The 16,706-nt window shown below is 43.2% G+C and overlaps 2 protein-coding genes across 10 annotated transcripts in view; one reads left to right on the top strand and one right to left on the bottom strand.

The window, feature by feature from the left end:
- The window catches only part of MBTPS2 (membrane bound transcription factor peptidase, site 2), a 43,182-nt gene extending 42,534 nt beyond the window's left edge, over positions 1 to 648 (bottom strand). For 2 of the 5 annotated variants that reach the window (XM_075429531.1, XM_075429521.1), the window contains exon 1: positions 163 to 438. In XM_075429531.1, coding sequence (XP_075285646.1) covers positions 163 to 237 — 75 coding nt within the window. In that variant the 5' untranslated portion in view covers positions 238 to 438. Of the gene's footprint in view, positions 1 to 162; positions 440 to 508 lie in introns of those variants that run through there. The other 3 variants (XM_075429510.1, XM_075429539.1, XM_075429499.1) reach the window with 3 other exon arrangements.
- Positions 649 to 14,017: 13,369 nt separating this feature from the next.
- The window catches only part of SMPX (small muscle protein X-linked), a 45,429-nt gene continuing 42,740 nt past the window's right edge, over positions 14,018 to 16,706 (top strand). For 3 of the 5 annotated variants that reach the window (XR_012764961.1, XM_075429578.1, XM_075429604.1), the window contains exon 1: positions 14,018 to 14,183. The gene's annotated coding sequence lies outside the window, so the exon portion shown is untranslated. The remainder of the gene's footprint in view (positions 14,184 to 16,706) is intronic. The other 2 variants (XM_009942223.2, XM_075429587.1) reach the window with 2 other exon arrangements.

Genomic DNA, 16,706 nt, shown 5'->3' with positions numbered 1-16,706 from the left:
GCGGGAGGCCGGGCGAGGCGGGGAGGCCTCTCCCCGGTGGCGACGCCAGACCCCGCCCGGCGTGGGTAGGTGGGGGGAATGGGGCTGCCGGTGCCCTCCTCCCGGCCCCGGCGTGCGCGGGGCCAGGCGCTCCCCGTTCGGCTTTGCGTCCTCAGCCCTCACCTTGAGCAGCGTGTCCGCCAGGTAGACGGCGCACCAGCCCCCCAGCACGCACACCACCACCGGGATCGGGATCATTGCGGCAGCCGAGGCGGTGGCGGCGGCCGCGGTTCATGCGGAGGAGACCCCGGAACTAAACCTGCCCCGGAACCTTTCTCCATCAGCTGTACTGCCCGGTCGGACGCTTCCGGGCAAGGCGTCGAGCGAGGGCAGGTGCCGGAGTGACGTCCCGGCCTAGCGCGGAGGGGAGGGGGGGTTGTGAGCGCGGGGCGGGGCGGCCCGTTGAGGGCGGCCGGGGCCGCCGCCGCCGCCCTCGTACTCCTCCTCGTCCTCCTCCTGCTAAATTTACCTCAGCTGTTTGTGTGTCCGTCCGTAGGTGGGCGTGCGTGGGCTTTTTATGTTACGTGTTGAGTGACCGGCAGTCGCAGGCGAGGTCTTCTTTCCCTCCCCCCTCACGGAGGCCGTGTCGCTGCGGGCGGGGAGCGGGAGGCTTCTGGGCGGGAGAGCGCGCTAGAGGGCAAAACTCTCTTCCGGTGGTGGGGTTAAGGCGGGCTGTGGCAGGAATAGTGCTGGAGCACCTCTGCTGTGAGGAACGGCTGGGAGCGCTGGGGCTGCTCAGCCTGGAGAAGAGAAGGCTCCCAGGAGATCTTACAGCAGCCTTTCAGTAACTGAAAGGGGCCTGTAGGAAAGATGGGGACAGGCTTTAGTAGGGCCTGTAGTGATAGGACAAAGGGTAATGGTTGTAAACTAAAAGAGGGCAGATTCAGACTACATATAAGGAAGAAATTTTTCACAATGAGAGTGGTGAAACACTGGCAGAGGTTGTCCAGAGTGGTGGTAGATGCACCATCCTAGGAAACATTCAGGGTCAGGTTGGACAGGGCTGTGAGCAACCTGGTCTAGTTGATGTCCCTGCTCATTGCAGGGGGATTGGGCTAGATGACCTCTAAAGGTCCCTTCCAACACAAACTATTCTATGACTCCCTTGAACTACTGACATTCTTCCAGAAATATAGCACTGATTTCATGACACAACAAAATAATTTCCTGAGGCTTATTGTAAGAGAGACTTCCAGGCAAGCGCTCTCCAGGCCACTGTGTTCCTTTCCAGTCCACTATTATACTAATTCTCTGATTTTTATGCCTCTCTTGATCTCTCCCACTCCTTTCGGGCACCTTTCTCGCTGTTAATAGAAGTGGGATGTGCTGTGAGGTCACTAATCTTAGAAGCTGATGTCTCAAGGCCTTTCGTAGTGTAAAAACCTTCACTCAGAGCGTGAATTCTGAAAGCAAACAACTACAAGATTTGGCAATGGTTGAGGGAAAGTATCTATTTGCCTACACAAGCTATGAAAATTGAACTGCCTCTCCCCTCCCTTCCCTCCTGTGAAAAAGATGCATTGTCATGTCCTCAGTTTTCTCATTATTTGTAAAGATTTTTCAGGAATCTGGACAGCAGCAGTGGGAAAGCCCTCTGCAGGTCGTGGCTTCCAGTCTACCTTTTCCTGTGTGTTCTGGATAAACTTTCCATGGCCTTGGTTTGTGAGAAATTGCTCAGAAGGACGTCTCTCTCCTGAAAATGCTTATTCCATCTGTCCTTCTGCTCTGATGCGTTAGTCTGTGGGTTTACGGGCGATTCTGTGGAAGAGCTGGGGCTGCCGTGAGGAGAAGAGTTCACAAAACTAGCCACAGCCTGTCTTTTCCACATGGAAAGCCTTGTTGAAGTTGTGTTTTCGAAGAGATATACCAGTGTTTATTCTTTGAATCCAAAAATGCATCGAGCCCTCCTTGTGCTAGAATTTAAGTGTTTTTATTGCTGTTTTCAGTCACATTTTCAGATTTTTCATCTCTCTCTTTGTTCCATGTATGATTCTTCATTCTGTCCTTCCCAAAACAGATGCTGTGAGCTTTCCTTACGCGACCAGCAGGAAGAACATCTTGGCTGTGAACTCCATGGCTCTTCTCAGCTCCCTTTCTTTTCACTGATAACACGGCATTGCTGAGGGGAAGCCGGGGTAAGGGGCTGTACCCCAGGAGGTGGTGAGATCAGCAAGTAAGGGGAGAGAGCCCCAGCCAGTCTCTCATTGTTGGCCATTGAGGGGGCAGAGGAGGAAGTGATGACTGGTAATATGTGCCTGCTGTCGCTTGTTCTCTGTCTGATGAATTTCTTTGGCTTTCATCTCAAGTCAGGGATAGTTTTCGCCCAGAGTTTCCATCATCCTTAAAGCCCTACCCTTTGGTGGGAGCTGTTCATGTTGACTGAAGCTTAATGAGAACTATGGAAAGAATTGCATTTCAACAAAAATGGAGAAGAATGACAGGAAATGTGTCCAGCCCTGTGTGCAATCAAATCAGTTTGTGCACTGAATAGACATCTTTGAGATGTTCCCAGCATCTAAAAGAAACCATAACCAAAGTCCCAGAATAATCAGATCTGACTATGGCGTTTCTGCAGCGGTTCCCAGTCTGACAAATTGAATTGCAAATCATTGAGAAATGATGCAAATACGGTTAAATTTACACCTGATTGATTGAAAACTCAAGTTGTTCCACAGACCAACATGCATATAATAGAAATATACAAAATTTATTCTGCAAGTGGTCTTTAGAAGTAATGGAGGGGATTCGTATTCAAATAGCTAAGAACATGAGTAGTTTTACTAGCAGCATAGCCTCACTGAAATAAGCATAGTAAAATGGGCATGTTTAAATGATCCAGCTGATAAACAGTTTTTGTAACATTATTGTATTTTTCTTCTACGTTCACTTAGTATACTGTATAAAATACAGACCTGAGTTTTATTGAGTTGGCATAGAAATTGGCAGTGCAAATAAAAAGGAATGCAACTAAAACACACAGTCTGTATTTTATTGCTACAAAATTTATCACAAGAAAACAAACAAAAGTGAGAATTTTGTACAATGCAAAAGATAGATACTCTGAGGGAACTGCCAGCCCCACTGGTTTTACTTGTGTCAGTTGAGTGGGTATTTTGCTCCTGGCAGAAACGCAAGGTTAATCCTGCTTCTCGTGAAACGAAACTGTTGCAGACTGAAGTGTTTCAGGGAGAGACTGCATTTTGCATTTTGAAATTTAAGGTATTCAGGATTAAGGATTTCCACTCTAAAATGATTCCAGAGATAATACAGATACTGATATACTTTTTACCACTGCTTATTTTTCCTTAGAGCCACATATTAAGCTAAAGTAGTGACTAAAGCAAAATGCCGTACAGTAACCAGGTTAGCGCACAGTATCCATACGTTGTTACAAAGCAGTGTAACTCTCAGAGTTTTAGAAGTCACAGGTGAGGCCTGAGTTAATGGGAGGGCATGGGTGGACCTCAAAAGGGCAAGTGTCAAAGAAGATTAGAAAAGGGTATGTATCAGGCATCATGCAGGAGTATCTAACTCCATGCAAAAACTTTAGACAGAAAAAGAATAATCTCATAAGCATAATAATACTGATTAGATGTAATTTGGCAAGTAAATACCAAACAGAAAGTGTTAATAATACATTAATTAAGATATCAGATTCAGTTAGAGGCTTAATATCATAGGCATTTTTTTCTAGACATAATAAATGTATTTATCTTAAAATTAATTATCAACATGTCTAATAATTAATCTCTTAAACTTTGATGTATTATTGAAGTAGATATGTGATTTTTCAGATACCACCATAGATGAGACATTGCAAGATAAAAGTAAAACTAGTCTTAACAACACTTTCGAAAGCTCTGATGTTAGAGGGGTTTGCAGGGCCTCAGGGAAATTGTACCTGCTCACAGGTCATTGCAGGCTCAGACCTAAAACCAGCTAAGACGTGGTTTTTGGTGTGGAGAGGTTGTAAATTTTGCCAGTTTGTAGACAATACAATCCAAACATGACTTGGTTGGGCGGGTGTTTGAGCCTTGAGGAAAGCAAATGGGTTTTTAGGTGTGTTCTGAGCAGTATTTGTTACTAGACTGTTGGGCACTGAGGTGGGCTAAACAGAGGAAAGGAAGGCTGGAATAAAATGTGATTCTGCAAACGCCTATGTTGCAGCGTAACTTGAAATGAAGGGGTACTTTTGTGGCGTATGTGAATGTTTCCAGAATGAGTGTCCAAGTCTAGCTGAGAATTTCAAGTATAGAGAAGAATCATAGAACTGTAGAATCTTTTAGGTTGGAAAGGACGTTTTAAGATCATTGAGTCTAACTATTAACCTAACACTGTCAAGTCCACCACTGTACCATGTCTCTAAGCACCACCTCTACACGTCTTTTGAATACCTCCAGGGATGATGACTCTACCGCTTCCCTGGGAAACCTGTTGCAATGCTTGACAACCCTTTTGGTGAAAAAATTTTTCCCGATATCCAATATAAACCTCCTGTGATGCAACTTGAAGCCGTTTCCACTCGTCCTGTCCCTTGTTACCTGGGAACAGAGACCAACACCCACCTTGCTACAGCCTCCTTTCGGGTACCTGTAGAAAGTGATAAAGTCTCCCCTCAGCCTCCTTTTCTTCAGACTAAACAACCCCAGTTCACAGACTCATAGAATAGTTTGGGTTGGAAGGGACCTTTAAAGGCCATTAGCCCACCCCCCCTACAGTGAGCAGGGACATCTTCAACTCGATCAGGTTGCTCAGAGCCCCGTCCAACCTGGCCTTGAATGTTTCCAGGGATGGACCATCCACCACCTCTCTGGGCAGCCAGATACAGTGTTTCACCACCCTCATTATAAAAAATTTTTTCCTTATATGTAGTCTGAATCTACCCTCTTTTAGTATAAAACCATCACCCCTTGTGCTATCGCTACAAGCCCTACTAAAAAGTCTGTCCCCATCCTTCTTATAAGACCCCTTGAAGTACTGGAGGGCCGCAGTAAGGTCTCCCTGCAGCCTTCTCCAGGTTGAACAGCCTGAACTCTCAGCCTTTCCTCATAGAAGAGGTGTTCTAGCTCTCTGATAATTTTTGGCCCTCGTCTGGACCTGCTCTAACAGCTCCACATCCTTCTTGTGTTGAGGGCTCCAGAGCCGGACGCAGGACTCAAGGTGAGGTCTCACGAGATCGGAGTAGAGGGGCAGAATCACCTCCCTTATCCTGCTGGTCACGCTGCTTTTGGTGCAGCCCAGGATACGGTTGGCCTTCCGGGCTGCAAGCACACGTTACCGGGTCATGTCCAGCCTTTCATCCACCAGTATCCCCAAGTCCTTCTCCTCAGGGCTGGCCTCAATCTCTTCATCCCCCAGCCTGTACTGATATCAGGGCTTGCCCTGACCCATGTGCAGGACTGTGCACTTGTCCTGGTTGAACCTCATGCGGTTCATGTGGGCCCACTTCTTGAGCTTGTCCAGGTCCCTCTGAATGGCATCCCGTCCTTCTGGTGTGTCAACTGCACCACTCAGCTTGGTGTCATCTGCATACTTGCTGAGGGTGTGTGCGATCCCACTATGTCATTGATGAAGATAGTAAACAGTTCTGATCTCAATACGGACCTCTGAGGGACACCACTCATCACCGGTCTCCATCCAGATATTGAGCCATTGACCACAACCCTCTGGATGCGACTGTCCACCAATTCCTTATACACCAAACAGTCCGCCCATCAAATCCATATCTCTCCAGTCTAGAGAGAAGGATGTTTGCGGGACTGTGCCAAAGGCCTTACAGAATTCCAGAGGCATGACAACTGTAGCTCTCCCCTTGTCTACTGATGTAGTCATTCCATGATAGAAGGCCACTAGGTTGGTCAGGCGGGACTTGCCCTTGCTGAAGCCATGCTGGCTGTCTTGCATCGCCTCCCTGTCCTCCATGTGCTTCAGCATAGCTTCTAGGAGGATATGTTCTATGAAATTCCCTGGCACGGAGGTGAGTTCCCTCAGCCAATGCTCATAAGACTTGTTCTCTAGAACCCTCACCAGCTTCACTGCCCTCCTCTGGACACGCTCCAGCAACTCAATGGCTTTCTTGTAGTGAGGGGCCCAAAACTGAACACAGTAGTCCAGATGCAGCCTCACCAGTGCCAAGTACAGGGGAAGAATCACATCCCTACTGCCGCTGGCCACACTTTTCCTGATACAAGCCAGGATGCCGTTGGCCTTCTTGGCCACCTGGGCACACTGCTGGCTCATGTTCAGCCGGCTGTTGACCAACACCCCAAGGTCCTTTTCCACCGGGCAGCTTTCAAGCCACTCCTCCCCAAGCCTGTAGCGTTGCTTGGGGTTGTTGTGGCTGAAGTGCAGGACCTGGCACTTAGAAACAGATGGGTAAAAATTCAATAGATGGTCCATTAAGCACTTAGGCAGGTTAGGAGATTGCTTTTGGAGGGAATAAAAAGATGAGAGTAAAGAAAAAAATCTGAGCCACAAGAAGAGAGATACAAAGACTGGCACACTACAGAGATGTATGTAGCATTGGTTGCAAGTGTTTGAAGGACAAATACATTTTCATTTACCTTACTAATATTATTATGTAAATATCTCAGTATATGGGAGAAATTCAGGTAGTGGAAATTATGGAAATGTAATATGTGTGATCTTTTAAACAGAAACCCAAACAAGAAAAGAAAAACAACTTTTGATCCTTGCTGTGCCTAGAAAAGAAAAGAGCAGAATGTTACACAATTTTTTTGATAGTTTTTTATGTTCCAGTTACAGTACAAAACAGTCTTGCTTTATTTAAATAGAAATGAGGTCAAAGTATTTTGTTAAGGTTCGGGATTTCTTTGCAGTATTTAATCTGGTTACCAAAAATACATGCTGGAAAGGTGGGATTTTGACATTTAAATGAAATTTGTTCTTGAGTCACTGTTCATATGAACAAGGTAAGTAAAGGAAAAGCACAAGTGTTCATAGAAACATGCCTTTATTAGGTTAATCTGCTACAAAGAGTAGTTGTACATGGTTTTTCACCATGTGTTAATTACTAGTGCTGATGTATAACAAAACAAATGGCAGATTTTTTTAAATTGCTATCAATTTTCACCATTTACCCATCTGTTATAATTCTGTTAGGCATGTCACAACTGGAAGTACATTTAAAAGAAGGTCCTCCAAAGCTGTTGCACCCCAAGAAGAAATGGATGTCAGACTGGAAATGAAGGAAAATGGGAAGCTTGAGAGATATGGCTTGAATATTATTCTAGAGTCAAGTTCTGTAAGAATATTAGTTAGGGGCTTCAGCTGCTCATTTCAGCTGATAGTCTTGCTTGCTGGGCTTTGCATCCTCTGCAATCATTTAGAAGTTACACGTGAGAAAAAGCATGGAATATCTACGCAGAGTAGTTGTTCAGCATTAGCTCCTATTTTGGGATCTCTTTACAACTTGAAAAGTCTGTCTCTGAAAATGGGTTTACCTAAACTGCAGTAAAAAAGGACTCAGTAAGTGAAGGAGGAGATCACACAAGGGAAGCTAATGCCAAACAGGGACTCAGTAAGTGAAGGAGGAGATCACACAAGGGAAGCTAATGCCAAACAGCTGTTGTGCCTGCCTTTTTTTTTTTTGGCTCTAAATTACCTGTGAAATCCCTGTGTACACAATCACCTATTCCACTGCAGAATGCAAAATAGGTATAGAATAGTTTCAGTCTAACAGGTATTGTTTCATACTCACTGTAACCTGAAGTAAATACACATGATAGCATTAGGCCTATGAAGTTTGAACCCCCAAACCTGTAGGACAGCCTTAAACCTTAGGGAAAGAAGTGCACTTTGCTTAAGTCAAAGTGAGATAATACACTGGAGAAGACAGAACAGTTTGTGGTTCATTGTTTAGCAGACTGTTAAAGCCTATAGCACTTCTATGTAGATGATATTCAGCTGTTCTGAGTAACATGAATGTCTGACACAGGACTAACTGATGAGTATATGACCGTAACTGTCCGCCTGGACTGTACAGGTGGTTGAAGTGGCTCCTGAATTGCTTCATCATACAGCAGAACACTTAGTTTATCCAGCACTGATTTTGTTCTGCCTCAAGGACCAGGCCATAAGGAGCTGCTTCATGATCACATAGTGCTCCACACAGTGGATAAACTAATCTTGACCAGTGTCCCAGTACTACAAATACCCTCTGCCCCTTGTCAGTCAGAGGTCCTGTGAACTACCCATGGCAAAACAGTGGTTTTGCCTTACAGCAATCTGTTTATGTTAGGAACCTGAGCTAAGAGCATCGGCTTTTTTCCTAATAAAAATAAATAATCTGTTTGAGAGTTGGCTGCAATAAAGCTGTGAATGTCTTCATGGATACTCTAGTCAGAGTAGAAAGATTATGGCCTAGCACCTCACCAACAGTTGTTGGGCACAGGAAACACAGAGCAGCCTGCAGTTCTCGGAAGTCATTTTCAGGACAGATGATTTTCAAGTACTGCTTTTAGCTCCAGATCTTGAGAACTGAACTGTACTTCAAAGGCTACCCCCTGTGTTGCACAGGCTGATGTGATTGAATGAAGCAGCTTAATATTTATCGTTTCTTTTTTCAAGTTTGTTATTATCGTTGGATAGGAGATACTGCCAGTCCAAAGCCCTGCTTCGTATGGGTGTAAAGTAGTATGTGAAGATTTTTAAAACTACTTTGTGTAATTTCCTAAGAAACACTGTTTATACTATTTTTAACACTTGAGATTTGATATTGTATTGGGAAAAGTCATTTAGAAATTAGCAACTGGGGGATTTTACCAGTCTGTCTGTGCCAACACTGATTTCTTTTGGCAATTTCTGTCTGAACAGGTACAATATTTGTATGGCAGGAGACCACAGATGATTGAAAAATGTTCCTGTAGCAGATCTGATTCAATAGAAGTAAGGTTTGATACAGATCATGTTTGACTACTTGATAGATGGGTATGACTAGTAGATTTCTTCATATCTTCATCGTGGAAAGCATTTGTTCTTGATTGTCTTATTTTTCAGAACATTGGAGGTATGAGAAGCTAAGGATTTTATTTCCTTATGACTCATGGGAACTAAGATAAGTGTCCTGCTATTGATTCAAACTTTAAGAATCTTCACACCCACCGTTTATCAATCTTCATCTTTTATTTCATGTTCAGCAGATAGAAACCAAAGATAGCAACTGATCAATCATGTATGATTCAGCAGGTAGGTGCAGTTGTCCTTGAATTCAGTAATTTTTTTTATCTAAAGACATTCATTTCTTTATAATGTCCCTGATATTCTGGTTCCTCCAGCCTATTGCCTGATCTGCCTTGTTCTTGGTCCATCTTTCTACTAGGCAGATTTTTCATGTGTCAAGCATGTCTTTATTCTTGTTAATATGCCATTTAGATGAGGAATCATTAGAAATTAGTCTTTGTTCTCTTTGTTAGACTGCAGGTGATTGCTCTTCTCAAGTCTACTACATTTGCTCTCACAGCGGGATCATAGCTGTGCGTGAGCTGGTTACATGCACAGCTGCAATTTTATTCCATGCTTCATTACGAGACAGAAGTGCATATCTTTGTGTGGTGCTGAGTCCCCAGTTCCTCTGGTATATCAGTACCTAGTTCTTGTGCATCTTTGGGCCAGGTATGTACCGTGGCAAAATTCCTTACTGTACATCAAGTGAGGTCTTAATCTGACCATTGAAGACAAGAGCTAATAGTGTTCAGCAGATGTAATCAACTGGCAGGGATGGCCTTCATGAAAACAAGTCTGTTATGGGGTTGAAAAAGATAATAGATGCTTGTCTGAATTATCGTGACTTGTGAAAATGATGAGGAGTCTTTCTGTTCAGAATTTCACCAGTAATTCAGTCAGTTCCTATTCTGTCAAACTTGTTTCCTCAGAACAAAATCTGATGGTGCAATGTCATGTTTTTTGTTTCTTTTCCAAACGATGCTGAATCATTATAGCAGACAGGATGTTTACAAAATCAGCATGTCATTTAAAATTCGTCTTCCTTTCAAAATCTGCCAGTGCCCTTGTTCTTTCTTATGGTCTCATCAGCTTTGCTGGGTATAATGGCCAAAATTTTCCAGGAGAGATGTGGAAACAAATTTTTTGCTTGTATGTCATCGTCACATTTCAGTTACTCAAAACATTTTGGTAAATAAAATCCTTACAGAATACAAAGCAACAGAGAATACGGCTTTTGGGTGATGCAGTGGTCAAAGTTACAATGTTCTAGCACTTGTGTGGGTTATATTCATAATGCAGTTGTTAGAAATTAATACAAATTCTTAGATGATGCTAACAATGCTATTAAAAGATGCTGGAACTGTGAAATTTAGAACAAGGTCACTGGCAGCCTCTAATGAGACCATCTTCTTAATACAAGGCTAATTATTTCTTGATGGAACAATCTGTGATAATAATCACCATGCTTTTATATGGAAAAGAAAGAGAGCATGCAGGAGTTGAATTAATATTTAGCGGCTCTGAAATGTCACAGAAAAAACCGCAGCTGATTTAGATATGTTTGTTGATTTCCTGTCCACTAGATAACAGCAAACATTTTTGCATGCAATTTTATGTCATTCATTATTTAAATAGCCTGACATTATTGTTGTTGGCATAGCTGTACAAGTAGAAACTCAAGAGAAAGTGCTCATTTTTTTCTTGATATTAAGAAACATATGGACTGGGGGAAACTGGAAGAAACAGTTGAACAGTAGGTGATACTTCCTCAACCAACATTTCTTTTGACAAAGCAGCGAAGGTCTGATATTCTTTCTGCAATTTAGAATTCAAACATATTTTCAGTTTGAAGCAAGAGTAAGAACAGTGTCTGAGGCCTGGTAATTGCTAGCTCCACTGTATTTTAAATTTTTGCAGTTCTGTCTAACCTTGTATGACTAGGTACCATTGCAAAAGGTCTCTGTCTTTCATCTGGCCTATGTGCCAAATCATTGTTACATGAACAGGTATATATTTACTCAAGGAAAAGAGCACAAAAGTACAAATAAAATCTGTGTGGGTTAGAAAATGGATGGTGGGGTTTTTTTCCCAGGATCCTCTGAGTTAGTCCTCTCATAAATCTGTCTCATAGCAGATTTCCTGTTTCTAAATCTTAATAACTTAGGTGTGTTGGGTGAAGAAAATGGTTTCTCTTGCACGGCAACTTTAGTTTTCAGATTCTTCACCAAACAATTGAAATGAAGGTAGTGATAGGAACTGATTAACCAAATAATTAATATCCTGGGCCCACTATTCTTATCTGGTAATAAACTGTAATTTATAGAGCTAAAATTAGGATAGGGAAGCAAAGTTTTGCATTGCCAAAGTTCTATAATATGTTGCTACTACTTGGTGATTGAAAGCAAAACTGCAGGAAAGTGTTTTTTAACTTTTTACTTTAAAGAAGTCTTATTTCAAGTGAGCTGAGGTTATGACTGCTCCTTTGATGATGCGCATTTTCAATTGTATTACATTGTTTGGATTATACTAAAACATTTTGGACTACAATAGAAAAAATATTTTTATTTTGAGAGCCTCAGGGAAGTTATATCTGTGCTCATGAGGTTGCTCAAAAAGAAAAACATTGAAGTAAGCATATTAAGCAGTGACAGCTTAAAGAAACAATTCTGACATTATACAGCGAAATATCTCAGTCAAGAAGTAAGATACATACATGTTTCTGTTAACCATCAGCTTCATTTTCAAAATTAATAAGCTGTCCCAGGAAGCTTCTAGGAATGCAACAAAACTGTGTTTTGAACTACATTGGGATTTTCATGTTTCAGATAAACACATTGTTACTATGTCTTTTGGATCTCTGTACATGAGATGTAAGAATTTTATGCAGTGTGTGTCAATGTACCTGGCTCTAACTTGCCAGGTGTAGAATCTGTCATCTGAAATGCAAATATGCCTCATTATTTACTTACTACATCATCTGCTGCATGTATTTAGCAGATGAATCTGCAAGTCATGGGGTGCGCATCCCAGTGGTTATTCAAAGGGACTTGTACTCTGCAAAATAATGCTAAAAGTGTCTATTTTCCCCTTTAAGATCTACTCAGATCTACATTTTCTTATATTAGTGATAGAATTTGTGTTTACTCTAACAACTTAATACAGTTTAGGTATGATAGTTTATGCATGTTAGGTGTGACCTAAGAGGTAGATTCTTTTCCTATTTACACATCACTAAGACTATCTATTAAATTACTTGTCACTGCTATGAAAACTTGTTGGAGAAAACAGTGTTGAGCTGGCATTTCTTAGGCATATTTGCAAGACAATGGGATTATAAAATGTAAGCAATGGCCTACCTTTGCTAAATTAATGACACATGGAAGAAAGAACCGTGCATTCCAGAGATGGTTTGTAACAGAACTACTGTAAAATAAATTGAAATAAATCCATGTACAAGACCATGTTACAAAAATATATCGCCTATTTCATTTCCTTCTAATACTTTTGTTGTAAATACGAAACTTCACAAGGGTGTATATAGAGGCACTATCTGACTCCAGCTTTGCTTTAGTGTGGTCTCACCCACCTGGGTGGCAGCACCTTAGACTGCAACAGCAAACACCTCTGTTCTAGGCAAAAGACAGGTCTGTGAGCCCTGTGTGAGCTCTGCTGTGTCTCAAGTGCAGGAGTCTTCTCATGCCTCAAAATACTTGACAACAGCCATGCTCAGCCTTTCTGAGGAAACAGGCCAAGGGGTCTCCTTGGAAGGAGCTGATTGCTCCGCGTACCTCCGTCAGTCTCGACCTAATACAAATGCATGTGCCTGTTGCGTGTCTGGGTGTGTGTCCATGTTGTCAAGGCTCCTTGGGAAGAGGGTGGCTATGAATAGTCTGCAAGCTGCTGGAGCAAGTCGTCAGCTGTATCAGCTGCTTCCAGATGACAGCGCTTTTGGGAAAGTGGGCAGCAGAGAGTGAGTCACAGGCTTAATGAAGTGTTCTGGGAGGTCATCTTCCTCTTTGGGAAGCTTGAAATGGAAAGAGCGATTGATCAAATAAGTTACAGTCAAGGGAAATGCTCTTTGAAATCACTATCCCAACCACTAGTTGTTATAAATGTCTTTGACACTGATTTTGAAAGTTGTTCATCTCCTCAAAGTTGCCCTGTCCTTCTCCAGCAGCAAGTGGCCAGGACTGTATCGCCCATAGACGACACTGCTGTTGTCACCATTAGGGCTATGGGTCAGGTGGAGATCAGGTACGGCGGAGGAGCGATGAAGAGGAAAGTTCTCTCTTGTGAGGATGCAATGAACAGGAGGCTGCGCTTCTGGGGGTGGAAATGTGCAGCTGTGCCCCACGCACGCCTTGCCGTAGCACGTGTCCTTTGGTAGCCTCCACCAAAGACAGTACTCCAGCCAGTAGGAGCACGGCTGTGTAGTAACGTCTCCCTTCCCTCACTAGCTGTTGCAGCTCCCTCCCATGCACTCTTCCCTTAGCTCCTCTCCATCCGTGCACCCTAAGGCTCACGGCCGGCCGCTGTGGCCTCGCAGGGTCAGGAACCCTCCTCGCCGTCAGCGTGGCTGTCCCGCATGGGCCAGCGCTACACCAAGAGCCTGAGGCAGCTGCTGTGTGCACTGGCGAGACAGTCACCTTGGTGTGGCGTTCACCTCCCCTAGTTTGTCACTCCGAGGTGAGCTCTTCGTAATTATGTCTCCATAATTATTCTCTCCTCCGGTGTGGCAGCAGGGGGGCCCGCGCTGCCCCAGATGCCGCGGGAGGAGCTGCGTGTTACCTCCCGCTGCTGTATGGCTGGCGCTGGGGAAAAGCGCAGGGCAAGAGGGAGAAGGAGGGCAGGAAAAGGACCCAAAGGTGTGTTCCTTCAGCACCTCCCGCTTGACACTTGAGCCCTGGTTTTGCGATGGTCAAGTGTCACAGGGGACCGAGTTACAGGGTGAATCAAACTCTATATTTAGGAAGAACAACTGGAAGCTATGACAGGAATTCGCTTTTACACTTCGCTTCTCAGCCGAGTCCCACTCCAGCCTGGAGCAGCTCTCAGTGCCGTCCGGGCTGAAAGCATCGGAGCTATTTCAGATACATTAAAAGGATCGCAGTCAATACCTCAGCTGGTCGAAGAAGGTACCTCTTTCAGCATCGAAAGGAGGTGCACATACTCACTTGACGGTTTGGATCTTTTCTTATATAAGTAAATAAGTAAGATGATCTTGAAGGGGTCAATTAAAAACTCGAAAGACCCTTATGAAAACTCTTTAGTAACTGCTGCGAGGTGACTACAATAGTTATGGGTCTCTGCTTATTTTAATGTCTCGCACAGAGTGTCAGTGTATTCAGAGCAGATTGTTATAGTTATTGCTTCATAGTCTGTGGGGATCTTTAGAGATTTAAAACAGAAAGTCACTTCGATACCTAGTGTCTCGTAAGAAGCCGAACTGTATATTAGCTTGAATACTGCAGTGCATAGGTACAAGCTTATTGTTTTCCATATGTTTGTTACAGCTAGTGAAATATCACATGGGGGTTTTGGTGGTAAGAGAGGTGTTCTTTTGCTGTAAGCTTAACAGGTAACTGTAGTGGAGACAGCTGCATTACAGAAAATGTGATCGTAATTGCCTAGCACATGTAGTAAGTTTTTGTGTAACAGGCTGGAAGCCACAAAGTGGGGGTTTCTCTTCTGTCTGTGTACTAGCTGGGTCTCGCAGTAGTGTAGTTCCTGTCAAAGCCTTTTAATAGAATACACTGCAGTTCTGTGTCCAGAGTCCCTGTTGTGCTTGATGCCGTGAGGGCGGCGGGGGGAGAGGGCAGCTTCCAGCTGGGGCAGGGGGAGGGCTTTCTCCCTTGTCTGTGTGCTACCGTACGTCTCTTGTGCGGGTTACAAAAGACGGCATTATGGTATCTCATCGTATTTAAAGCAAATTGAACGAGTCGGCTTATTATCTTGCTGCAGCCCTGACAGAAATTGTTTTTAGCAAAAGGACAGAAGATAAGTCCTTTGTTTTACACAGTTTATTTTCAAAACGCTGCTTTATTTCATTGTAGTAGTCCGGTATTTCACAAGTAGTCCTGTTCATGAGTACTTTCACTGCAAAGCGAGGGAATTTACAGGGGAAGCCTGGCATGAAACAGCTCCAAACTGAACTAACCACACTGTTGCTGTCTAAGATTGGCTCAGCATGCAGCCCATAAAAGGTAAAAGGTAAGGTGTGGGGAGGCCAGAAGACACCGGGGAATACAGGCTGCGTGCGTGTGCATTTCGCTGGCTGCATACATGTGAAATCCTGCAGTGGAAATGAGGGTGAAGAGTGGTTTTGACAAGTTTACAGAGCTGATTGGAATGCCAGGAATAACACAATCAGTGCAGCACTCTTGACTGTCTTTCTGAGACACGTGGTGAAAGAACAAAAGAATTTCTGAAAATTAACTAATCATTTCAGTAATAGATGCATCTGTAATCTAAGGTTTATTTTCCTGTGGTTGATGGTCAGTATTGCTCTGGAGGGAAACTCAGGGAAGGGAGGGAAGGGGAGAGAGCCGGAGAAGATTGTCTATTTTTACTCAGTAGTGTGCTGTTGTCCTGATTTCTCTGGCAGTAATGAGGACAGCATGAACTGGTAGGAAAATCACCTCCTCCAAAAACAGTCCTACACAATTCTATCATGCATCTGTCTTTAGGAACCGGCATCTGATTGCAGTCATTACGAATGCAGGCTTCTTGCGAACCCAGGGCACCTCACTGAGGAGCACTGTCGCTGTGCTTGTTTTAAAGTTGAAATGCAATGTAAATCCTTGCCCTGTTGGCTCTGGGTGGCCCAAGAAGTGTGTATCAGTGTTTTTGCAATGCACAGGCATGCAGGATGCAGAAGTACATCTTAGCATGAATTTCTTTGTCACAGTATTTAGAAAGTAGATCCAAGGTGTTTTTAAATGCTTTAATTTCCTGTGTTTTTGTTTCCATTTTTCATTCTGATTAGAAAGAGAAGATGATAAGTGAAATTAATTAAACTTTTCTGTATTATGAGTCCTGTCTTTCCAATAAAGTGGGGAATTGTTTTGTATTTGTCTTTCGAATACAACCACTGGTTAACAGCACAGTTATTTCTATGCATAATAAAGATTTTAAAAAAGGAAAAAGAGAGAGTGCAGTAAATCACATTGGCTTTTAGAAATCTGTACAAATTTTGTCATGAACTTCAGTAGCCAAGATTTCATCCCCCAAAGTGAATTCTGAAGTTTTTAAAACTACCTCTGATTTTAAGATTGTAAATGTAAATGTAAAACCACAATATAAAACTCACTGGAAGAGTGCTGCTATTATTTTGCACGGTGGGATTTTTTTCTGATTTACTGATTTAGTGGAAGCAATTTAAACTCAAAGCAACATATGAAGATGATGTCCTCTGACTTAACGCTGTGTTGGTTTGAACAGCACTCTTTACAGCTGAAACTGCGATCAGAGAGACCTCTAATGGCAGGTCATTCCTACTTTAAGTTCTGCTCAGCATTATACACAGACTTAAAGCTGATGTGAGGACGCGCAAGAACAAGTCTTCCATGCAGCTCCAGTGATACAATTTCAGGCTGATATTCCAGGCTGAAGCTAACCTACAACTCATCTACACTTTTCTTTGATACCACCTCCACACGACAGTTATACTCTTTGGAATACCAAAGCCTTTGACCCCCTTTTGA

Source organism: Opisthocomus hoazin, chromosome 1 (genome assembly GCF_030867145.1).
Source record: "Opisthocomus hoazin isolate bOpiHoa1 chromosome 1, bOpiHoa1.hap1, whole genome shotgun sequence".
NCBI classification, from domain to species: Eukaryota; Metazoa; Chordata; class Aves; order Opisthocomiformes; family Opisthocomidae; genus Opisthocomus; species Opisthocomus hoazin.
This window is presented reverse-complemented; position numbering and strand designations above follow the sequence as displayed.